The sequence below is a fragment of the Vipera ursinii genome (genome assembly GCF_947247035.1).
Source record: "Vipera ursinii genome assembly, chromosome: Z".
Lineage (NCBI taxonomy): Eukaryota > Metazoa > Chordata > Lepidosauria > Squamata > Viperidae > Vipera > Vipera ursinii.
Genome location: NC_139517.1, coordinates 44,242,016 through 44,266,233, shown reverse-complemented (window position 1 = coordinate 44,266,233; position 24,218 = coordinate 44,242,016). Strand labels below are relative to the sequence as shown.

The 24,218-nt window shown below is 39.5% G+C and overlaps 2 protein-coding genes across 5 annotated transcripts in view; one reads left to right on the top strand and one right to left on the bottom strand.

Annotated features, from left to right (window-relative positions):
* Positions 1 to 5,715, top strand: part of SH2D4A (SH2 domain containing 4A) — a 44,760-nt gene extending 39,045 nt beyond the window's left edge. For 3 of the 4 annotated variants that reach the window (XM_083376767.1, XM_083376765.1, XM_083376766.1), the window contains exon 8: positions 3,585 to 5,715. In XM_083376767.1, coding sequence (XP_083232893.1) covers positions 3,585 to 3,677 — 93 coding nt within the window. In that variant the 3' untranslated portion in view covers positions 3,678 to 5,715. The remainder of the gene's footprint in view (positions 1 to 3,584) is intronic. The other variant, XM_083376768.1, reaches the window with a different exon arrangement.
* Positions 5,716 to 7,651: 1,936 nt separating this feature from the next.
* Positions 7,652 to 22,337, bottom strand: CSGALNACT1 (chondroitin sulfate N-acetylgalactosaminyltransferase 1; the record flags this gene model as incomplete). Its single annotated transcript, XM_083378989.1, has 7 exons — positions 7,652 to 7,935; positions 9,554 to 9,635; positions 14,830 to 14,924; positions 16,837 to 17,015; positions 18,065 to 18,166; positions 21,159 to 21,375; positions 21,707 to 22,337. 7 exons carry the CDS (start codon positions 22,335 to 22,337, stop codon positions 7,652 to 7,654), a joined length of 1,590 nt encoding a protein of 529 aa, XP_083235115.1.
* Between the last annotated feature and the right edge of the window lie 1,881 nt (positions 22,338 to 24,218).

The window sequence follows — 24,218 nt, the reverse complement described above, 5'->3', positions numbered from 1 at the left end:
AGGGCTTCTTTGTCTATTTGGGCATAGTTTCTTTCTGCTCCAGACAGTGTCCTAGAATAGTATGCTATGGGGATTTGTGCTCCGTTGGGCTCAAGGTGGCTTAAGACAGCGCCCACACCATAAGGGGATGCATCGCAGGCGATGCAAATGGGCTTGGACTCGATGAAATGGGTTACTGTGGACTTGTCCGACAGCAATGCCTTCAGGGCCTTGAAGCTCTGGTCATGGGTAGCCGTCCAGGCCCATGTTGCCTGCTTGTCTAGCAGCCTGTGGAGCGGTTCAGCGATGGCTGCCTTGTGTGGGAGGAATGTATGATAGAAATTCAGCAGACCCAGGAATGCCTGAAGCTCTGCTTTGTTCTTGGGTGTGGGTGCTAGTTTGATGGCCCTCACCTTGGATTCTGTGGGGTGGATTCCCCTAGCATCTACTCTGAACCCCAAAAATTCTGTGGAAGGAACGCCTATGCTGCATTTTTCCTTTTTGAGTTTGAGGCCAGCCGTGCGCAGCCTTGCCAGCATTTCCCTAAGCCTACCTGCCAGTTCCTCTGCTGATGCTCCTGCGATCAGGATGTCATCAAAATAGGGGCAGACTCCTGGAATGCCCTTGAGTCTTTTCCATAACCTCCTGGAAAATGCCGGGAGCAATGCTGACTCCAAACTGCAATCTGTTCACCCGGAACGCCCCCCTATGGGTTACTATGGTTTGGATGTCAGCTGTTTCCCTAGTGACCGTGAGTTGCTGGTACGCCTGTGCAAGATCGAGCCTTGCAAAAATTGCGCTGCCTTGGAAGGAAGCAAGAACGTGGCTGACCGCGGGAACTGGGTAAGCGTGCGGGTTTAGGGTGCGGTTCACCGAGCACTTATAGTCGGCGCAGATCCTTATTTCCCCATTGGATTTGAGGGGGGTCATGATGGGGGTTTCCCACTCCACTCCATCTACGGGCTCTAAGATTCCCTGGGCCACCAACTTGTCTAGTTTGTGCTCGATTTTGTTTGAGCGCGAAAGGGACTCGCCGCAGCCGGACCCTAACGGGGGAGACGTTCAAGTTAAGCTTGAACGATATGGGGGCCCCGGTGTACTTGCCTAATGACCCGTCGAAGACGTCGGCAAACTCCCGGCAAATGGCCTCAATGGAGTCCCCCTGGATCCGATGGTTCCCGGATACTGAGATTCCCAGGGCCTCAAACCAGTCCAGCCCAACCAGGCTGGCTCTGCGGCCCTCTACCACTACAACGTCCAGGTGCCCTTCGCGACCCTTAAACCTCACTGAAACGGTGGCCTCCCCCTTCACCTTGACCGGCGAATTCTGAAAATCGGTCAGGGTTAATTTAGTAGGCCGTAATTTAATCCGTTGCTTGCTCTGGCTAATTATGTGGTTAAAGGTCTCGTCCGAAATAATCGAGACCGCTGATCCGGAGTCAAACTCCATGCTGCAAGGGACGCTTTGCAAACGGATTGCTAATCTAATTTTGGGTTTGAGCAGCTGGCGGCTACCCATGTGGTTAATGGCCAGCCGGCTCTCGACATAGCCAATTTTTGTTTTGGTGGGGGCCCCAGTACCTTCAAACGGCGGTTCCTCCAGCTGCAGCTCGTGGATCTCCTCCCGGGGGCAGCGGCTACGGCAGACGGCAGCTATGTGGCCTGTTTTCTTGCAGGCCTGACACGTGGTGAACCGGAACTTGCAGAGGCTGCGCACGTGGTTTCCACCACACCCTGCGCACCTCTGAGGAATGGCGGTGTTGCTGGGAGGCCTGGGCCTGTCTGGGTGTCTGGTTCGCTGGTTGGAGGTTGACTTCTGCTGGAGGAGGTCGATGCTCAGGTCGTCCTCCTCTGTGGCCCCTTGCCTGTGGGCGCTGGTTGCCTGGTTGCCGGGCCGGATTCCCTGGCAGGCTTGGACGTCCCCACAGGCCACTTTGTGGGCTAGGATGACGTCCTCAGCTTCCTGGAGAGAGACCTCCTCTCTTTCGAACAGGTGCTCCTGCAGCCGCCTGTCGCGTAGGCCGCAAATCAGCCGGTCCCGTAGCCGCTCCTCCAAATTTGTGAACCTGCAAGTGATGGCAGCTTCCCGCAGAGCGGCGACGAAGTCGGCGCCGGTCTCATTGGGGCGCTGGTCCCTTTTCTCGAATTGTGACCGTGCAGCCACCTTGGAGCGCTGGGGCTTGAAATGTGCATTGAGCCTGGCCACGAGGTCTCGGTACGCAACGGTGTTGATGGCCTCCTGGGGGAACAGGTTTGCGGCGACTTCCAGCAGCGCTGGCCCCCCCAGGCAGAGCAGGGCGGCTGCCTTTGCACCGTCCTCCAATATCTGATTGAACCACATGTACAGTTCAACGTGAGCCAGGTAACGGGTCCAGGTTTCGGGGTGGCGGGTCTCGAATTCGCGGGGTTGTCCGGCTCTAGCCACGGCAGCAGTTGTGGTCTTGGTCATGGATGTGGCGCTTGGCGTTGCCAGTTTGGCTGGCGGTCGTGGGGGGAAGAAGGAAAAATGCCTTTCCCTTCAGCTCGCGGAGTGTTTCCCCAGTGACTTCAGCTCTTGGTCGGCAGCAATCCCACCTTCGTCGCCACTATTGTGTAGTGGGTCCGACGCAAGGAAGAGACGCCAGCTGGTGTGTGAGTTCAGCTCTTTATTGGAAGGGGGAAGTGAACTGGGGAATGAGGGCTACCTGGCCTCCTTATATACCTGCCCAGGTAAGCTAAAGGCCAATGGGGTTGCCCCTAGGTTTCCCGCCGAAACCGTCCAGGCCAACGCCCCCTGGTGGCTGTTGCTATGCAGGTGCCTGCATACATAACAGGCTAACTCCAAGTTAGAAGGCAAAATGCCTATTTAGTCTTTCCTCTAATCACTTATTCAATCATACAATGCCCTTGCATAATACTATATACAATATGAGATGAGAGCATTCTAGGAAAATTAAAAATGGCAGCATATCAGCAACTGTCAATAAGTCCATAGCCAAATGTTTGAGCATACGAGAAAATGCTAGTTTCCCTTAACTGCAATAAGCTCCATGAATTCCTGGTTCAGTGACCAGCATTACGTACAAGGTCAGTTCTGAAATGTTGTTTTGAAAAGTCTTTACGGTCATTTTTAAACTGAGGAAAAATGAACTATAGAAAATACATATCAGTGGAATAGTTTGGCTCTCAGAGTCGAGGGTGCTCCATCACTGAGGGCTTTCAAGAAAATATAGGACAACCATTTATCCAGAATGGTTTAAGGAGTCCCTTCCAGCCCTATGATTCTATGATTTTGTATTGGTTAATATTTGTGATGTCTTGATAAAATTAGGAATTAACTTTGCTAAAATTATTTTACAATTTACTCTTGTAATTCATTAAAACTATTTCACAATTTCAGAACCAAGTTCCAGTTTAATGGGCTGAGAAAATTGCAATTTTCTTAAATTTCTTTTAAACAAATGTATTAATATGGTTTGGCTTGCTACCTAAAATGCTTTGAAGCCAATTGTAAATAATTAAACAGTCATTATTCGAAAATTAAATACTAACTTTACTGAAGTTCAGATCTTTGGGATACGATTTTAGAAGAATGATTTCTTATATGTTGTGCCTTTCTTTTTTAGTATGAGCCCATTACATCATTGGGGAAGGAATGTCTTCATTACCCCTGTGGACAACAAGGACAGTTACTGGATTATTTTAATCTTTTTGAGTGATATTGTCAAGTGCAGGAAAATCAGGAAGTCCAGGCAGTTCAAATGAATATAAAGATTTATTGCAAGCTTATGATCTCTTCAAGAATTTGAACTACAGTCAAAGCAAATAGGTGGTGGATATGAATGAAATTCAAAGTGGGCTGGACTTAAATCTCTTTGTGGATATAAAGGGACTCAAGACTGAGGATGCATTTGACCTCTCTCTCGGGCCCAGCCTGCTCATCTCCTACAGATATTTAGAAAATCCACTTATCATATGGAGGAAGTTTATAGAATGGGCAGCTGCTGACATGGAGCAGCTTTAGTTATTACAATAGTTCCTTAACTCTAAAAGTATGATTCAAGTATGTTTGATAAACAAGAAATAAATTCAATCAAGCAAAAAAATAAATCAAAATCCTAAAGAAAGCAGCAAAAGAATAACAGTACAATTGCCATTACAGGCAATTGTGGTAATGAACTTTCTTTGTTCAAACTGAAACCTGACTGCATGAGTTGCTGTTAAATGAAATTATAAGGAACTATTCCAAAGAGTTGACATTTGATACCTCTGGTTCATTCTTGAAAGGATTGTATTCTATATACATTTATAATTGTTTTTAGATCTCTACACTTCATTATATTGTAAACTACTCAAAGTCACCTCGAACTGCAAGATGGGAAGCATATAACTTTAACAAATAAAATAAAAATGAAATAAATAAAATCGTTGAGGAAAATTCCAAATGCAGAAGTAGTTAAAGTATCTTCATAACTTCAAATCCCCTGAAAGGTTGGTTTTCATCACCATGAATGAGTGATGAGTATAAATATGCCCATAGTGCATCATAGAACAACAGGTGCATCAGAGCTTCCAACTGTTCACATTTTCTTGCTCTATTCTCTGCTAAAACATTGTTGGATAGTCACATGGTTGTTTCATAGGGAGTTGTGTGTTCCTTTAAAAATGGTAGTAGACATTGCATGAATCAAAACTTCACTGTCAGATCTATGACCTAGTTCTTTAGAAAATTAGTCTTTGCATGCTGGCAGGGCACGGGAAATTCAGAACAATGTTTTTGTGTGTGGATGAATATACATTTGTAAGTATGGGTACAATGTGCTTTTCCTCCCTTTTTCTTTGCATCCAAGCTGACCAGGACAGAGAGGTTCCTAGTGTGAAGAAGCTGGTCTATGATGGACAAGCATAGTAAATAGTTAGCAGAGAGAGAAGAGCCTTTAGTAAAAAAAATGCTCAAACAAGGAAAGATGGATACTGAAAGAGTCATAAAAAGTAAACATTACAAATGCCCCAACATTTTACCCTTTTCTCTGAAAATGTTACAAATAAATATGTTTTTGGAACAGAACAAGTCATTGCCTATTCTAATTGTGCTTCACTTCACTTGAAAATAATCTCAGACCAAGAAGAAAGCACTCACTTGTTATAATAGATGCAAAAGGCTTTTTGTCAAAGGCTATTTGTATTCTATATACAGAATTTGGAGATGTTTCTTGATTTCTTATTTTTCTAGCTATCAATATTAGCAGATTATAATATTTAAATACATCTGGAAAATATACTTCTATTTTCATCCATGCCTCTATTTATTAAAGCTCCATTTTGAGGAACATTTTCCAAACTTCAAACATGCAAGCTGAATTGGCAAATGTATTTAAAACTCAGATATTATATTGGAATATCATCCCTGCACATATATATACATGTTCCAGTAATGTTAGGAGGCAAACTGGAAAAAAGGAATATTATTAAATATTCATACTAATGGCAATAGAGAACCAGTCTTTGACCTGACAATGAAGATAGCAAAGAGGTGGATAGCTTCTGCCTTTCAGGAACAACCATCAACAAGCAGTCAAGAAATATGTTGCAGACCAGCACTTGATAAATTAATCATGAAGCCTTGGAAAAGATATTCAAAAACTGATAGCTACAATGAACAGAAATTGTGCAAACCATAGTATTCCACTTAGTTTTTCACACAGTGTCTCCATTTTGGTTTTCTATTTGTAAAATAAATGATAGCATGGTGTAATATGTCATGTGTGGTGATTCATTTGAGGTTGGATTTACCTACTTTTAAGAACATCTAAGGCCCAGATGATTTTTATGATGTCCTGATATGTAAAACCATAAAACTCAAAAAGGTCACATGACTATAAATGAAACTGCAGCATCCTAATCCATCTGGGAGGAAAAGTAAAAACAATTGGGAAAGAAGATTGCAGAAAAGATTAGGAGGGCAGATGAACACTTAAACATTCCTCTCTCTTCCTTCAGTGCCTTGCATTTGCCTCAAAACAGCCTGCATTTAACATACAATCAATAGTTCTACTTGATTATATAAAATCATGATGAAGGACTGAAGTCAGAGAATGACTGGAGTTACAAATAAATGAATGATGGCCGTTTCACCTGAGCTTTCATGTATTTCTTATTCATTATGCTAAAATGGCTTTATCAGTTTCCAGTGCTTATGAATATCTCTCAGATATATGCAGTTCATATTCCAACTACTTTTCAGTACAACAGTCAGCTGAGACTGTGAGGTATACAGGGTTATAAATTGTTCAGTAAAGTGAAATCCGTTTGTAAAGTGTCTATCTTCTGTATTACAATGTGCTATTATCAGGAAGGTTTTACATTTAAATAGAAGCAACATTATAAATAACCATAAGTGCCTGAATTGGGATCAAATAAATTAATACTTTTTAGAATCCAAGAGCAAGTAATTGTATGACTTAATTCACAGTTTGCACAAATACAATTTTTATTTATTTTTTTAATTTGGGGATTATGCTTTAGTTTTACATTCCATACATAAATCAATTTTAAACTTTAGGCATTTAGCATTCTACCTGCTACCAATTCATCTTTTTAATCATTAATATAAAATAGAAACTGATTGCACTTTGTTCTCTCGTGTTTAACATTGCATATTAATTTCATTTAACTCTTAAGGAATTTAGTAACTTCTCCAGAATATGGCTTCTGCAATGTAGGATTTCTTGACTTTCTTTGAACAGCTTCACGTTCATCACATAAGTCGCCAAGGCCAGAAAAAAAATATTTATTATGTTCCCTCCATATGGCTCATCCAATTTCTCACTAAATTGGGTATATAATGTGATCAGACCTCTGATATATCGGGAATATATCAGAGGTATAGCAGAGGTATATATAGCACATAGCCAGAATTGATAAAGTCTATTATCATCAGTCTCAATTTAAACAGCTTTCTTGGTCTTGGTGACATTCACATTCATGACAACAGTTAAAATGCAACACTCTGTACAATCTACTTATATATCAGTTGAAGGAAAACCAAATATGAAGTATCTGCCAAAAATAAATGTTACTTTAATATGGAAATGTTACATTTGAGCAAGAGCCTTGGTGGAGCAGTGGGCTAATGCCTCCTTAAGTAACACCAGCTGCCTGCAATCAGTGCAGGTTCGCGTCCCACCAGGCTCAAGGTTGACTCAGCCTTCCATCCTTCCGAGGTAGGTAAAATGAGGACCCAGATTGTTGGGGGCAATAAGCTGACTTTGTAATAATACCGCTGGGGGGGGGGCGGACGAAAGCCCTAATAAGCAGGCATATACATAGAATGAAGGCTATTGCTAAGCACATTGATTTGTGCTTTAGATTGTAAGCCGCCCTGAGTCTTCGGAGAAGGGCGGGATATAAATGGGATTTTAAAAAAAAAGTGTGTTCATCCTTCTCCCTTCATCTCTTTCTACAGTCCCAAATCTTTTCTGGCAATTGGGAATCCAAAGGGCTGGAGATGAAAAAGTAAGAGAAACTGAAAGAAGGCCTCTCCTACCCTTTGAAATCTATTTGTATGATATTGATTATCACAAACCTAAAAGATTATGAAGATCCCTCTAAGCCCAAGAATTTCCCTAAGAAGCTTTTCTTAAACTATAATCTAAGTTTGACATTTTGCTTTGTGGAAGACCCATTTTTGCCTTCACATATTCCTATTATTTGCTTTTTGTTTACGGTAATGAGCTTCAATCTCCCGTTGGAAGACCAGCAGGCCTAGCTGGTCATGAGAAGCTTCATTCATAGCTTTAGACTGGATGCACATCTTGTATTGTTCTGGGTTCAGCTCGTCTAAGCAATGCTTTTCATGCCAAAGGTGGACAAGTCCCCGGACTGGTGTCCTGATAACCATGAGGTTGCTGTGAAGGTATTTACGGTACAGATGTACATCTTCTCCTCCCCATCCTTTAATGTCAAGATCAAACCCTCCTAATGAGAAAAGAAAGAGTGGCAACATTTACAATAAACAGAAAGATGAAGTAGGCCATTGGAAAAGAACTACAGATTTAGCAAAGTCATTCTGCCTGCAGGCATTCACGAGTAGGCAAGCACTGATGAAATATGCATTGCAATATCACAACACAAGTTCCACCTCTTGCTTACTTGCATGTTTTGTGACAATGAAGTGGGAAAGGTTAGAGCTTGTGCTGTGCTGTCACAATGTATTTTTCACCACTTTGGCATCATTATGCTTTAGGAATGGATGTCTGTTCTGCATGCTGCAATTATTTCAGGGATTTCTTATCCAAGAACAGGCAGTTTTTGCTTTCCAACCATTCATTCAACAACTATTCAAAGTTACGATAACACTAATAAACAAGATTTACAACCAGTCCTCAAAGTTGTAACCAGCAAAGTGTCCATGAGGCCACCCGATTGCAATTCACTGGCTTGCATTTGTTGGCTCGCACTTATGATGGCTGCAGGGATTGCAGTTCACAAATGATTGTCATTTGTGACCTTTGCAATTGGCTTTTGACAAGCAAAGTCAATGGGGAAGCCAGCAGGAAGTTGCAAGTCACAGTGACATGACATCCTGCTTAATGACTACACCACTTACTGACTGAGTTAGAAGTCCATATTGTCATTGGTGAGTGAAGTCTACCTGTATTAACAAAACTATCATGTTGTATCAGTCCTCAAGAGATCAGTCTCTTATCTCTCTCTTATTTTCTTTCAAGGTTAAAAGGGGCATTAGGATATTATTTTCTCTTGAAATGTATCTTTATTGGTTTCTAAGTTCATGTGTATACATTTAGCAGAAGTTCACATTCCCTCATATTTCAGACTGAGAAAAGAATTTCACATTGTTGTTAATATATTATTTAGAACAAATAATCAAAATGGTCTTGTTTTTTGCCATACTGAAAAAATAATGTTCCATTATATATTTGAATATTTGCTTTGAAACAATATATAACTCAATAGCAAAACTTAATAAGGTACTGTTACAGAAAAAGAGGCTACAGGAACTTTGAGTAAACTTTGTCATGACATAATAAAGTAAGATATGAACTATTTCCAGATTTATAGTCAGAAAAGTGTAATAATATAGCGAAAAATACAGGATATGTACAAACAATACTGCTGAATCAATTTGCAAACAGAGTCCACCTTATTTTGAATATTTCCAAGTTAAGAGTTTTACAATTTATTAATAACAGAATGTGGGGCTCCATGAAATTGTCATTAATTTGGAAAGTAAATATTAGTTAAATAAAAAAGGCTTCTTGGACATATTTAAAGACATGATCAAGTTACATTAATAAAAACTGGGAGAGTTCTGGAAGTGGATTTGGGAGAATATCCCTCAGAAATCCTGTTTCAAGGATGTTTATATCTGAGATGATATCACAGTTTTTTTCTTTCTTTCAATGGGTATGTTTTATTTAATCAATGATTGTAGATTGTGAAGATAGATTGGTTTGCTTAAATATTAAATATTCTAATATTAAAGGATGAGTTAATTCAAAGTCAAAAATAAACAAAAAAGACATAATATTCTGGCACTGATGCCTGGCAAACTTAAACAAGCATAGTGTCTTACCAATATTGATGTAATCAGAACGAAATTGACAAGTCATTCCAAACCCAAAGTCTCTCCAAAATCCTGTCTCTTTTTTTATTACCTGGAAAAAACAAGATATGTTTTAGCTGCAATTAAATAATCCCTTTTGACCTAATCCTTATTTTTGCTCAGTGCAAAGCTGTAATGGATCTCCTAATCAATGAGAGGCACATCCTTTAAGTTGTTACACCCCTTGTGTTGCCAGTAAGGATTTATAAAAGTGAAAATTGTCTTATTTAGAGACCAGATTTGCTTTATTTTTGAGTATTTTCTCTCTTACTGGAGAAATAATGAGGGGATTTCAGCATTGTAATGAATAAAAGTCAGTGGTTTTCTGCCATCCTTTTCTACAATGCTAGAGAAATATACAAAGGATCACTTTTTCTTTGGATATCCCAAATGTGATTTTTAAAAATAATTTCTTAAAAAGTACACTGGTAAATGAATCTGTTAGATTTTGTTTCCTTAAAACTATTATCATTAAAACCCAAAAAGAATGAAGGGAAAAATAAAAAGCCTGTTTTTCTACAGTTTCAAAATAATAGTAGTATATCATACTATTCAATTTTTAAGCGATGAGTTAAACCTAAACTATACAAATATGGAAATAAAAGGTATAAATGCATTCCAGTGCTATTTTAAAATAGAACAATAAGTACTTTGTTAAAAATCAACAAAACAGTTGCATGACCAATAAAACATTAGTTATTTGTAATTAATGGCTTCCAAGGCTTTTAAAAATGGTGTCATTAAGAGAAGTCTTCTGCACAGTCATCAAGAATGGGTGGCCTTCACTAGAAAAAAACCAGTCTCAGGCTTCTGGTTTTGCGCAGTAGTGCAGCAGCCAATGGATCGTGGAGCTCCACACCCTACAGCCAATGTCTGCCTCCTAGGGAACCCTAAATGGGCCTGAAGTTGCCCCATAGAGACAATAAAGAAGGAAGGAAGTCCTGCTGATTGCGGAGAGATGGTGGTCTATTGTGTAGTGGGTCCGACGCAAGGAAGAGATGCCAGCCGGTGTGTGAGTTCAGCTCTTTATTGGAGGGGGGTAGTGAACTGGGGAATGAGGGTTACCTGGCCTCCTTAAATACTCGGCCAGGTAAGCGGACAGCCAATGGGGTTGGCCCTAGGTTTCTCGCCAAAACTGGGTTTCCCGCTGAAACCGTTCAGCCCAGCTCCCCCTGGTGGCTGTTGCTATGCAGGTGCCTGCATACATAACAGGTTGATTTGATTGGTTTGGGAAAAGCCCTCCAGAAACCAGTAGGAGAAAGGCTAGCTTAATTTCAGAGTCTAGCCCAAGCTACAAGCAGCAGAAGCCCAAATGCACTACTTGAAACTGAATGTAAACAACGTGTTTGGAACTGGGTAAGAACAGTGATTTTCTCTCTTGTATTTGAAAATTGATTTCCTGGAGGGGGGAGAAAAACCCCAAGAAGCAAAAAGCCTCCAAAAGTGAGAAGGAGGGAGGATCTTTGCCCCACCCTCCTACAGATGCCCTGTAAACCGCCCTGAGTCCTTCGGGAATAGGGCGGTATAAAAATTTAATTAATTAATTAATTAATTAATTAATTAAACTTTTCAGAGGGAACAGAAATATACTGAAATGAAATTATATAAGACTTAATTTGGATACGTTTGAAATCAGCGGAATCTATTAAGATTTTCCTTTTAAACCATGAAAATTGGTAAACAATTGTCTATTACTGAAAAATGAACTGGTGCTGACCTCTAGTAGTGGAAGAAAATATACAAGAGAAGTTGTTCTATTACAGGAACTGGCAAAGCCCAGGAAAAGATAACTTGTTTTTGGTGACTTTCAATGTCTTAATAACAGAGTACAGCTGTGACAAAAAAAAGAAAATATTTTGAGCTATCTACAAGGTGAGAATTATAAACTTTAGAAAAAAAGCTGACCTTTCTGGATTACAAATACTGACTCAACTGTGACTCTAAAGCTGTCTGCAGAGATAGGAAAACCCTGATTTTTGGCTATCATGGAAAATTAGAGATCTGCAGAAAGAATATACCAAGAAAAAACAGATACTTTCCAGAAGGAGATTTATGCTATGTTACAACTAATTCAAACAACAATGATCTCAAACCATGAGGAAATTTAAAATAACTTTGAAAATATAAATGAGCACACCTCCAATTTAACTTTACAATACAAAACGGGAAATAAAAATAGAGAGTGAGCAGAAAAAACAGACAACTGAATGTGAGACAGAAGAGAGATTTCAAGATGAAACAACAATAGAAGGAAATATTTATTTATTTATTTATTATTTATTTATTTATTCGTTTTATATACCGCCCTTCTCCCGGAGGACTCAGGGCGGTGTACAGAGCAAAGTAAGTATACAATAAACCAACAATAAAACAAATAAAACCCCAGATCTACAAATAAAACCCCAAATCTATCAGGCCAGGCCGGCTTGCTGGAATAGATAGGTTTTTAAATCTCGCCGAAATGTGCGAAGGTCGGGGGCCATCCGGATTTCGGCTGGTAAGCGGTTCCAGAGGATTGGCGCACACACCGAGAATGCTCTCCCCCTGGGGGTCACCAGCCGGCATTCTCTGACCGGTGGCACCCTGAGGAGGCCCTCTCTGTGGGAGCGCACAGGACGGAGGGGTGTTGACGCTGGCAGTAGGTGCTCCCGTAGGTAATCTGGACCCATGCCATGTAGGGCTTTGTATGTCATCACTAGCACCTTGAATTTCACCCAGAAGGCAACTGGAAGCCAGTGCAGCTCACGAAGCAGAGGTGTAATATGGGAGTATCGGGGAGCCCCCAAAAGCGTCCGTGCAGCTGCACTCTGTACCAGCTGATTCTCAAGGGCAGCCCCATGTAAAGAGCGTTGCAGTAGTCAAGACGAGAGGTCACAAGTGCATGGGTGACTGTACGTAAGGCATCCAGGTCCAGATAGGGTCGTAGCTGGCGCACCAGACGAACCTGAGTGAAAGCCCCCCTAGTCACAGCTCCTATGTGATCTTCTAAGGAGAGCTGTGAATCTAGGAGGACACCCAGGTTGCGAGCCCTATCTACGGGGGGCAGTAACTCGCCCCCAATATTAAGGTATGGAATACTCTGAATATCCTGACATGCCGGTATGTACAGCCATTCATTCTTGTCCGGGTTGAGTTGAAGCCTGTTCCTCCCCATCCATTCCCGGACCGCTTCCAGGCAACGGGACATGACGTCAAGGGCATCACTGATGTGGTTTGGGGTCGAGATGAAAAGCTGGGTGTCATCAGCATACTGATGATAACCCACTCCAAAACCACGGATGATCTCACCTAGCGGCTTCATATAGATGTTAAACAGGAGAGGTGAGAGGACCGACCCCTGAGGAACTCCATAAATGAGAGGCCTCGGGGTCGATCTCTGGTCACCCGCTAACACCCACTGTGAACGTTCCAGAAGGTAGGAGGAGAACCACTGAAGAACAGTGCCTCCCACTCCCAATCTCCTGAGACACCGAAGTAAGATACCATGGTCGATGGTATCAAAAGCCGCAGAGAGGTCTAATAGGATCAGGACAGAGGAATGACCCCTGTCCCGAGCCCGCCAGAGATCATTCATCAGAGCGACCAATGCCGTCTCCGTGCTGTGTCCGGGCCTGAAACCCGATTGGTACGGGTCTAGATAATCAGTATCTTCTAGGAACAGAGGAAGCTGATGCGCCACTACGCTCTCAACAACCTTCGCAAGAAAGCGAAGGTTGGAGACCGGGCAAAAGTTGTTTAAAACAGCTGGGTCCAGGGAAGGCTTTTTGAGGAGGGGTCTCACCACCGCTTCTTTCAAGGCTGCGGGGAAACTGCCCTCTTTCAATGAAGCAGTTACCACTGCATGGATCCAGCCTCGTGTCCCATCCCGAGCCGAATAAACCAGCCAGGAGGGGCACGGGTCCAATAAGGATGTAGTGGAGCTTAGCTTCCTCATGACGTAACCCAGATGAAAAAAAACTTACAGGAAATACTGGACATGGAAAAGATAACCTATGCTCTTAAGATCACAAAATAAGTTTGAGGGCAAGAAAAGATTTTACAAAATAGATTCTGCCACTATGAGAATTTGAGAGACAAAAAATGATAAATAAAAAAATTAAGAAAAAAAGAAAGGAAAAGATTCTCAATGAATATGAAGGAGTGAAACCTTCCTATAAAAACATCTTACCTGTTTTATACTTGCAACAACATTTACAAGATTATGGGAAGACTATTTGATTCAGTGAAGCATATTGATCAGGAAAGATGTTTGGCAAAAAAAGAAGAAGCTAAAGTGAGAATTAGGAAACTAGATGATAAGATTTACCAGAGGGAATATTTAAAAATTAAACATCTGTTTGAATATGGTTAAAGAAATAGAAAGATTTTGGATATAAATGAAGATTAATTTAAGAGGAATGAATCCCTCAAGTAACATAGTATTTTTTCTTTCTTTTTTCTATTGTGTTTTGGTTTTTGACATGAGAAATATAAAAATTTGGGGATGATTTATATAAAAGAAATGTTTTCTCTGGTTTTTTCCCCCTCTTTTCTTTTTTTTAGGATATGAGAACTATAAAATTGTTGGGATGGCTTGTATGAGAAAAAAGAGTTAAATACTTTAGTGTAACTAATTTTGAGAAAATCTTAACCAGTAAGAATGTTTTGAATATTGTTGGAAAAACAAATTTAAATAAGAATTTTGTAAACAGGAGTTGCACGTGTGCAGGACTGCCCTGCTGGCTCCCGTCTGACACTCTTCCCTCTTGAGGCAGCATCGCTCCCCGGCTCCTAAGGAGTCCTTGGGGATGCTGCCTCAAGAGGAAAGAGCGTCGGGTGGGAGCCGACAGGGCAGTCCTGCACACACGCACAATCCCCGGCTGCTAAGGAGCGCTCCTTAACAGCCGGGGAGCGCGCGCGTGTGCAGGACTGCCCTGCCAGCTCCCGCCAGATGCCAGCCTGCCCTACTTCCTCCACAGTGAGAGGGGAGGGTGTGCCTTCCCGGGCTCGCTGATTTTCCGGCGTATAAGACGAAAAATCTTGAAAATCATCTCAAAAGTTGGGGGGTCGTCTTATACGCCCGGTCGTCTTATACACCGGAAAATACGGTATTTTCCTAGTACGCGTATGTCTGAGCCTCAAGTGTCATTCCTTAAATAAATTTGCAGTTGTGCTATTAACTCAAAATAGAAAAAGGCTCCAACAAATACTGCTGAGGTTTTAAGAATTTTCAGTCTGTGCATTTGGTTGAACAACAAATTACCTACCAGCTGTTGTTTTAAGGGTGGAATGGAATTATGCTGTCCATATATTAGACTTGGGTTGTACTGGCTGAAAAGAACAGGATAGAATACTTTCTTTCCTAGAAATAAGAGTTGAAAAAATATGATATTTTTTTTGCTAAATCTGCTTTTGAACATTTTGAAAAAGGTAAATTTCAGAGCAATGAATAGGTGTAGACATAGTAAGAAATTATATGTTTCTGTTGGAAACAGTCTAAATGCTACTATTACTTCATTTTTAAATATATTTAAGTAAGAAGAGAGAAGTGAAAGTATGATTTACATGTTAATACCTGTATGTGTGCTTTTGAGTCAGTGTTGACTCCTAGCAACTTCCTAGCAATGTCCCTACAGTTTTCTTGGTAACATTTCAGAAATGCCTTGCCATGGTCTCCTTAAGGCTGCGACTGGTCAAGATCATCCAGCTGACTTCATGCCTAAGGTAAGACTAGAAGTTGTGATTTTCTGGTTTCTGTAACATATGGCTCTACACCAAATGGCTCTAAATATCAAGATATTTCCTCTAAAATTAAAGAGGGTTCTAGCTTTTACTGATCTACCATATAAACACTGCTCCACAGTCCTTAAAATACAATTCTCATCCATTTTTAGGTTTCATTAGGTCTTAGCTTGCTGTATTTCCAGTATAGATTTATGGGATTGGGGTTTTCTCAAAAGTGCTTTTTCAAAAGCTAACTGGACTGTTTTTTCCTTGAGGAAGAAAACATTTTTTTTTCTCATCCAAGAAATTTTATCAGGGGGATGGGAGAATAGGTACTGACAATTGAGACTGGATGGTGGGATGATGGAAGGATAGGTTCTGATCAGATGTTTGGGGAGGGGGAAGATGGAAGGATTGTATTTCTTTGCAGTCATCTGGTCGTTAGCACTTTCTCTGAGAGCCATTGAGGCCACTTGGGGGTTATCTGTGCCCTCAGAGTCACCAGAGTGCAATTGGTTGTGGAATCTTCTGGGAATTGCTGCAAGGACTGCATTGTAGACTGGAGCTAGGTGGTGTCTTATCTCTCCCCCTCTTTTAGAGGGAGCTGCTCAATGTTAACGTAAAAGACCTCTTTTGCTCCTCTTTCAAGATCTGCTCTATCAAAATATGGATTTTGCTGATGTCAAAAAAGTGACTTTAGTTTTTCAAATGCAGATGGACCGCTGAATCTTGTCCTGATGGGTTTGATCTCCTATGCTGTTCCATGCGCTAGTGAAGTGGTCGCTTTGTTTCACCAATGTACAGATCACTGTATTGTATTGCATATATCACATCATGCTCAGTTTGTGTCTGGGTGTTTTATCCTTGGGGTGGACAAGCCTCTGCCTTAGTGTATTCTTGGGTTTAAAATGCACATGTATATTGGTTGAAAATTCTCCTGAGTTTTCCAGATATTTCTGAAACATATGGAATGACAATGTTGCTACATTTGTTCTTCTATTCTTTATCTGTAATGAAGGAGCTCCTGCTGGATCTTTTTCTGGATTTGGACTTTTTTCTAATTTAGTTTTCAGCCAGTCCTGGGAAATGTTCCAAAGACAAAAGGAAACATGGAGTCTTTTTTTATTTTAAAAAATGAAAATCACCTGAGAGGGGAACTTTTCCAAATTGTATCTTAAAATTTTATGTTCATGGATTTAAGATGTCTGCCCATTTGCTTGTATCAACAGGTTCAGATTTTTCTTTATCTGTTTCAGTGACTGAATCACTCAGGATGAGCCCCCTCATTATTACAATGATTTTCATATTTATAGGGAAGAATACTTTCCATGATCATTACAGATGATGACTATATACATTTTCTAATTTCTGAAATGTATACAGGAGAAATTAGCTGAGCTTTCAGATTATACTTACAGTTTTGCTAAAGGGAGCTGACAAGTTTCTGAAGGAATATACATATGAAGTATCTTCAGTGTTAAAAAGAATAACAAACTGCTTATGGTGCAAATTGAATTTCTGTCCATCATATCATGAATGGCTGACTGTACCTGGTTGTGTGTTTAATCTACATGTGTTCAGGAATTCCTTTGTGAAATATATATCCACGTCACAGAAAAATAGTACAACATTGTTTCCTTTCCAATATCTTGCACCCACGTCCAGCCCTTTCCCCCTGGAGAACGCTTCATCCAGCTGGATAAATGAGTAATTTCTGAAATTAGCTGATCTGTTAGGAAAAAATATATTTAAGTTTTATCTGGCCTTCACCAATTATCATTTGTACATAATTTTTATTGTAAGACAAACAGAGACTTTGATTAACAGAGATTAATACATTTATCATGACCGACTCTTATATGCAGGAAAGAAAATCCTCCATCTTATGACTTAGGCCATCATTTAGCTCTATTGTATGCTGCTTATTTGTTGGATGTGCAGCTAAATTGGTTTAATAAATAAATACAATAAAAATAATGTTTTACGATGATATATTAGTTGGTTTTTAATGCTACATTTTAATTTATAGTAAGCAACAAGCTCTGTTAGTTGCCAAAGTTTCCTCTTGAAATGTCTCAGTAGTATTCAGCTGATTTTTAAAAGGAAAATATGATTCAAATCAACTGGTTGTAGAAATATGGGGTTGGATCCAGACTTCTTAGAGTAATCAAGTGAAATCTGTAGAGATTGTTTGGTCCTGTTGATTGCAATAGATCTAATCTAACAATGATTTAGTGTGGACTCATTCCATTATTACTGGAAAAGGTAGATGGGCTTAAAAATTTATTCAAAAGCCTGTTGTATAATTGCAATATAATGAAAGTTCTATAATACAGTGAGAAATAAATAGAACAGCTTGCCTCCTTGTGCTTGTTCTATTGCTGGAAGTTTCCAAGAAAAAGAAAAAAGAGATAATGTTTTAACTTAAGCTAATTAAGATTTTACTCTTGTCAGTGCAGGACAAATTATCTGAATGATGATGATTTGTCAATAACAATTTTGAAAAGAATTCTGTTTATAGCATTTCCAGTATTGTTTAAAGATGCTCCTAAGCACACACAGATTGCTCAGTAGTTTTTTTTCTGTTTAGAGATGATTAGAATTAGTTATCTAAGATTTCAGCCAAACAACAATAGGATTTCCAGATTATCCTGAGACTTGCCACTTCTTTTTGAAAATGTTAACCATTAATGAGAAGAGTAGAATCAGGAAATCCATCTTTTCATTTTCTTTTGGTTTCTAAATTCAAAATAATATTAAGATAAATTTTTTACTCACTTGGATATGTTTTCTAGGATTTCTTTGACTTTGCTCATTTGTTCACTTCCAAAGTACACTACAGTCAGGTGAATTCTTCCATCTTGCTGCATACTCACCTCCCTAAAATAGAAATCCAATGGAGGATCATAAGCATATTTTCTTACAACTTTAATTTGTAACACCTTATATATTCACACTGCACCTTACCTTCATGCATTGACTTACTCTTTATCTATATCTGTATCCAGAGAGAAGGTATATAAAAATTTTTGAGCTTGACTGTTCTGTTTCCAAAATGTTTACTAGGAACCTGAAACACCTGTTCTTATCAAAAGGTTCCAACATCCATACTGGTAATTTCAAACTTATAGAAACTTTTTGTATGTGCCTTTGAATCTATGTTGACTCTTGGCAAATGCCTGGACAAGGCCCTGCAATTTCTTTGGCAAGATTTCAGAAGTGGTTTGCTATTGCCAGCTTCCTATGGCTGAAAGAAAGTGACTGCCCAAGTTCACCCAGCTGGCTCTGTGCTGAAGGAAGGACAAAATTCAGAATTTCTATCCTGGTGCCTTAACTTCTGTTCCATATTGGCTCACTATAAAAACTGGTCCAAAATCAATGTTTTAACCTTCATTTTATAATAAAATATTTCTTGGTCAGAATTTTCATCCTTTAAAGCAAGACATACAATCTGTTGTTTTGTTTTTTAAAAAAATCATGAAATATTAACAGGGCTTTTAAAATCTCACAACTAAGTGATTTACTCTGATATTTTCACTTCCCCTAATAAATCTGCACTTGTATGCATGCAGTCTTCTTAATGAAAGTTGTTAAATAGATTCTTGGAATCTGTTACAGCAATTGGAGAAAGCCAACACAGTGGCAGCCAAACCTACTTCTCCCTTATATTTCAAAACTATAATTAGATATATGTGCTCCATATTGTATTAAGCTATGGTGGTGCTTAGATATAATTGGTTCAATAAGGCACAAGTGACTGGGTTGGCACATTGTACTAACTAAGCCATATATTATAGCAACCAAATTACAATGAGCTGAATTCACATAACATGTTAAGCCAAACCAAACAAATCACGTTACATGAATCAGACAAAGAACTGGCTAACAGCACTTTGGAATGCACAGTGTATCTCCTTGAAAGTTTATTTATTTTTTATTTCCAATTTGACACTGCCTAGTTTCAATTGACTCTGGGAGGCTGAGAGCATAAATAACAGAATAACACAAAGTAACAAATATACAATTCAGATAAAAGCATAGCATTAAAGAGATGGCAGTTCCAGTCAACACAACATATCCAATATGTAACAAGAGGTACCAAACACCCCAGCTCAAAGCCTGGGAGATGACCCAGATTTTAAAAGCCTCTATAATGTCATCATGGTGGGAGCCGTACATATCTCAGGCAGAACCTCATTCCAGAGGGCACACTATATGACAAAGAAAGCAGGATTGTGGGGTCCTGACAGATGGCATTGCTTGATTAAAGGAATCTGGAGTGTGACAGTCCTGTTTGAATGAACCTTCCAGGATATGGGTGATTCCCTGTAAAGGTAAAGGTAAAGGTTCCCCCGCACATGTGTGCTAGTCGTTTCCGACTCTAGGGGCCGGTGCTCATCTCCGTTTCAAAGCCGAAAAGCCAGCGCTTGTCCGAGGACATCTCCGTGGTCATGTGGCCGGCATGACTAGACGCCAAAGGCGCACGGAATGCTGTTACCTTCCCACCGTAGTGGTCCCTATTTTTCTACTTGCATTTTTACGTGCTTTCGAACTGCTAGGTTGGCAGAAGCTGGGACGAGTAACAGGTGCTCACTCTGCTACGCGGCACTTGGGATTCGACCCGCCAAACTGCCGACCTTGTAACCTGTAGTAACCCTTGTAACCCTTGTAACCCTTGTAACCCTGTAGTAACCTGTAATAAGCAATCTCTGTGCCACGTAGGGCTTTATAGAATAAATCAGTATCTTGAATTGCACTCAGAAGCAAAGTGGCACCCAGTGCATGGTATGTGGGGAGACAGGGTGAAGGCATGTTGCCTAGGGAATGGTCAGGTAAGAAATAACATAGCCTGCAGCTGGATAGTTGGTGAAGCAATAGGCTCAGAATAAATCATCTCTAGTTTCTTTGGCTGTAAAGGAGACAGCAGGAGAATTATAGTAATGTCAACTTTACCAGGCAGACGAGGCAGGAAACACAACCAGATAAGTTAATTCTATCTATTGTTCAGTTACATTAATCAGATCTCGAAAGTCTGCAAATACAATTCTTCCATCATCTCCTGTTGATGTGCCATCTCCATCCTGACTCTATCACAGATTGTCCACAAGTACAACTAATGCTGTCTCTGTACTGAATTTCTGCTTGAACCTGACCAGAATGGGTCTTAATAATTTGCTTCTTCCAGGGCTCTTATCAACTGCAGACTGACTATCTTCTCAACAGTGTTCCCTAAAAAAAAGGAAAAAATGGGTAATAATTATCTAAAATGGTTGGATCCAAGGATGGCCACCACCTCGCTCAAAGAGGCCAATACCAATCATAGATTTAACCATAGGTCATCTTCCTGGCTACTTTCAAGAGGGAGTCTGGTCCAGATGAGCAGAGAATCTTGTCTATTTCCTCAAGAATCATTGGTTCAAACTTCCATCTCAGAACATACCACAAATCAGGTTCTAGACATTTTGGAAAGATTTGCCTAGCCAGAGTCTAAGCAACTTTATTCATCAATAGCCTGAATATTTCCCACTGGTTTGATATGAGTAGCAGTTCTACTGACTCAGACATTTTGTTTTCACAAATTTTCCTAATCATAGCTTACTTAGCCAAAACAAATAATTCTGGGTGATAAACTAAGACTAAGTCTATTATATTAACCAATAATATAATTTGCTACAAGAAATATTATTGGATGATTATGCACCATCATGTTGTTGTTCACTCTTATCTACATCATAGATAAATATTTCAAATTAATATTCTTTTTTAAATCTAAAATAAATCTACAAAATAAATCTTCAAAACACAAAGTCTAGGTACACTGCCCTACAACTTCTCATCTGCCATAAGAGTGTACAATAGCAATGATACCAACCTGAAATTGTGCATAAACTGCTGAAACTTGCTGGCCCTTTTTGCCAGTGGCACTATGACATTAATAAGAGTGTGGGCCATATTGAGGTTTTCGTTTGCAACATTCATAATGGGGCCAAATGGTCTGAAAAGGACAATGCGCTTGAATTCATATTTTTTGCTTCCTTTGAATATCAACTCATATAGAGTGCCTTTATCTCTTTCAGTCCGGCGAATGCCTATTAGAAAAGAGAAGGCAATGATTAGCTAGAATTTCTAAAGAAGTAAAAAATATTTTTATACATAATCCCTCTGATTTTACTTCTGTAATTTTAGCAGTAGGCATTTATAATTTTATAATATATTGTCTTATGAATTCCTTATTTGGGAATCATGTATTACTACAAATTATCTATTGCTCTCAGTGGCTTATTAGAACATGTAACACTAGCAAAAAATTATGAACAGTCTATTGAGGATAGAAATACATGCAGCAACCTTATCTTCATTTAAGACATCCCCACCCATAATTTCTTCATTCATTCTTAAGTGACTTCCCAGAAAACACACCTTCTATGAAGTCAGAGATGGAGTATATTTGATTATTTATGTTGCTGTTATTCTTTGGCCTATTTAAAATCTCCAGCCCTGACTCAATAGCTTCTGCCAATTCATCCCTCTTGTCCTTGCGCACAGGCTTTTCCTCAGGATGACGTAAAAGTCCCATCTCCAGCTGATAAACTTTTTCTTGAGTGAAGCTCTCAAAGGGCAATGCAGCATATTCAGTTGGCAGCTTGATGCCAGTAAGTATTTCTGCTTTGTCAATCTGGGAATGGAGGAACTGCAGCAGGGTTTTCTGGGATTTCTCAGAGTTTCCTAGGTCTAATCTAAACCCCTGTGCATCAGTATCTTGACCTTGCATGTTCTTCAGTGGTTCACTCCTTTCCTGAAGCTTATCTTTCAGCTCAGCAATTTGTTTTTTCAGGCTGTTGATATGGTCCCAATAATATTCTTCTCCTTTTTGTAGGATTGCCTGATATTCCTCTTTTCCTGTTGGACTGTTAACTCTGAAGAATGCAGGTTGCTGATGGTTACTTCTTGGTGTGCAGGTCAACATGTAGAACACAGATGCTGCACAGCAGAAGAACACAAGCACAACTACTATTCGAGACAGCCATGCTATTATGCCACGACGAGCCATTATCTGCTAAGCAGCTGGTGATACCCACATTCCTGTAACAGACTGAAATTTCCTGCAATCTTTTTAGAACTCAGTTCCGAAGTTATACACATTGATATGTTTTTGAGTGATTAATTTCAATATAACCTGCATGCAATATGTGACAACTGGACAATGTTCCAAGGTCATTTACCAGCAGTACTAAAAGCTTCATTGAAAGACCATTGTTGGCATTTGAAGGATATCTGTTGATTCTGGATAAAAGTGGATAGTTGCCCACAGCAGAGAGAGAGAATGATCTGGAAGCCAAAGCAAAGACATATTGGATTAATTCCTGTGTGAAGAAGCTTTATCTTCAGAAGAAGCAGTCATTGAATGGTGTGATTGATTCACATCTGTTTGGCTACAATACAAAGAACTGACAACCAAACAATTCTTATTTACCTAGATTTTAAGATAGCTGGCTTCATGTCTAAGGGACTGCTGGAGGAATTCATTGTCTCCTGGTTTCTAGCCTGATATTTTGAGTACAAGAACAAATTTGCTGTCCAGTTTACAATTAATAATTGTAACAGTAAGGATATCATTTCTTCTTTAAATAAAACCCATTGATGTGTAACTGTAAAAGAACAATTAGTTTCTGTGTTAACTTAATTAGTGTTTTTATTTTCCTCTCCTTTCAGGCTCTTATCTACTCTATCTTTCAAGTAAAACCCTTGCACATAGTTCCACGACATGACAGTTGTGTTAAAACTGATTTCCCACTTTTAAAAAATTCTGATTTGTTATTGATCTTTGAAAAATAATGAAAACCATTATTTAAACATTTAAAATCATGCCTTGAATAATTATTCTGAATTCAGTCTCCGACATGTCTATATAAAAGGACCTGATAGTAGACATTTGGAAGGCTTGTGCCAGTCAAAACAGAAGAAAGTGCTCTAATTCAGCTGAAGTCACCTTCATTTGCTATCCTCTCCAATTTTTCAGACCTTTGCATGCTAATTATTGTATTTTGTAATGAATAGTGTGGCTTTTTATCTGTTTTAGCAATACTCTATGATTTATGTTTTCTAGGATATTTGGAACATCATTTAGTATTATGAGAAGTACGGTATATATTTTATGTAGTTTTTGTTCAAGAATGTGGCATCTGTTTTATTAACAAATCTTTTTGTATCTTTTTATAAGATACTAATCTTGTAATGCTTATATTATAAATTATAAAAGATCTTTATAGTATGTATAAGATATAATCAAATATATCCTTAAAAATATGACTGAATAATTTTCTATTTTGTAAGGGTGAGGCAGAAACAGAGGAGGAAAACAAGAAAGGTAAAATAATTCAGTGTTGTCCTCAGAAGATAGAGTATTTTGTAATGAATAGTGTGACCTTTTATCTGTTTTAGCAATAATCTATATTTTATAATTTATATTTTCTAGGATATTTAGAACATCATTTAATATTATGAGAAATACTATTTCATGGAATTTTTGTTCAAGAATGTGGCATCTGTTTCAATGCCTTGAATAAATCCTATAGTCAAAACACAATGGATATTCCTTATAAAATGAAATACTATTTCTTTGCAACAGTTTGAAATCCACCTTTCTTTCCTTCATCCTGCATGAGTGCCAATAGCATGATAACTTTTCATGCTTTATATATCAACCAAATGCCCATACTTTTAGTCTCCCTAGAACAGATATGTCAAACTCAAGGCCACATCCGGCCCGCAATGTGGATAGCTGTGGCCCAAGGGGCTGTCCTTGAGACAGTGAGGGACTGGGCCCCGCTGCCTCAAACCTGGCCCAGGCCAGCCAGGCACTGATTTATAACTTTGGAGCGTTGATCCGAAACGTGGTCAGTCTTAGATCTGTGAAGCTGCCTGGAGACAG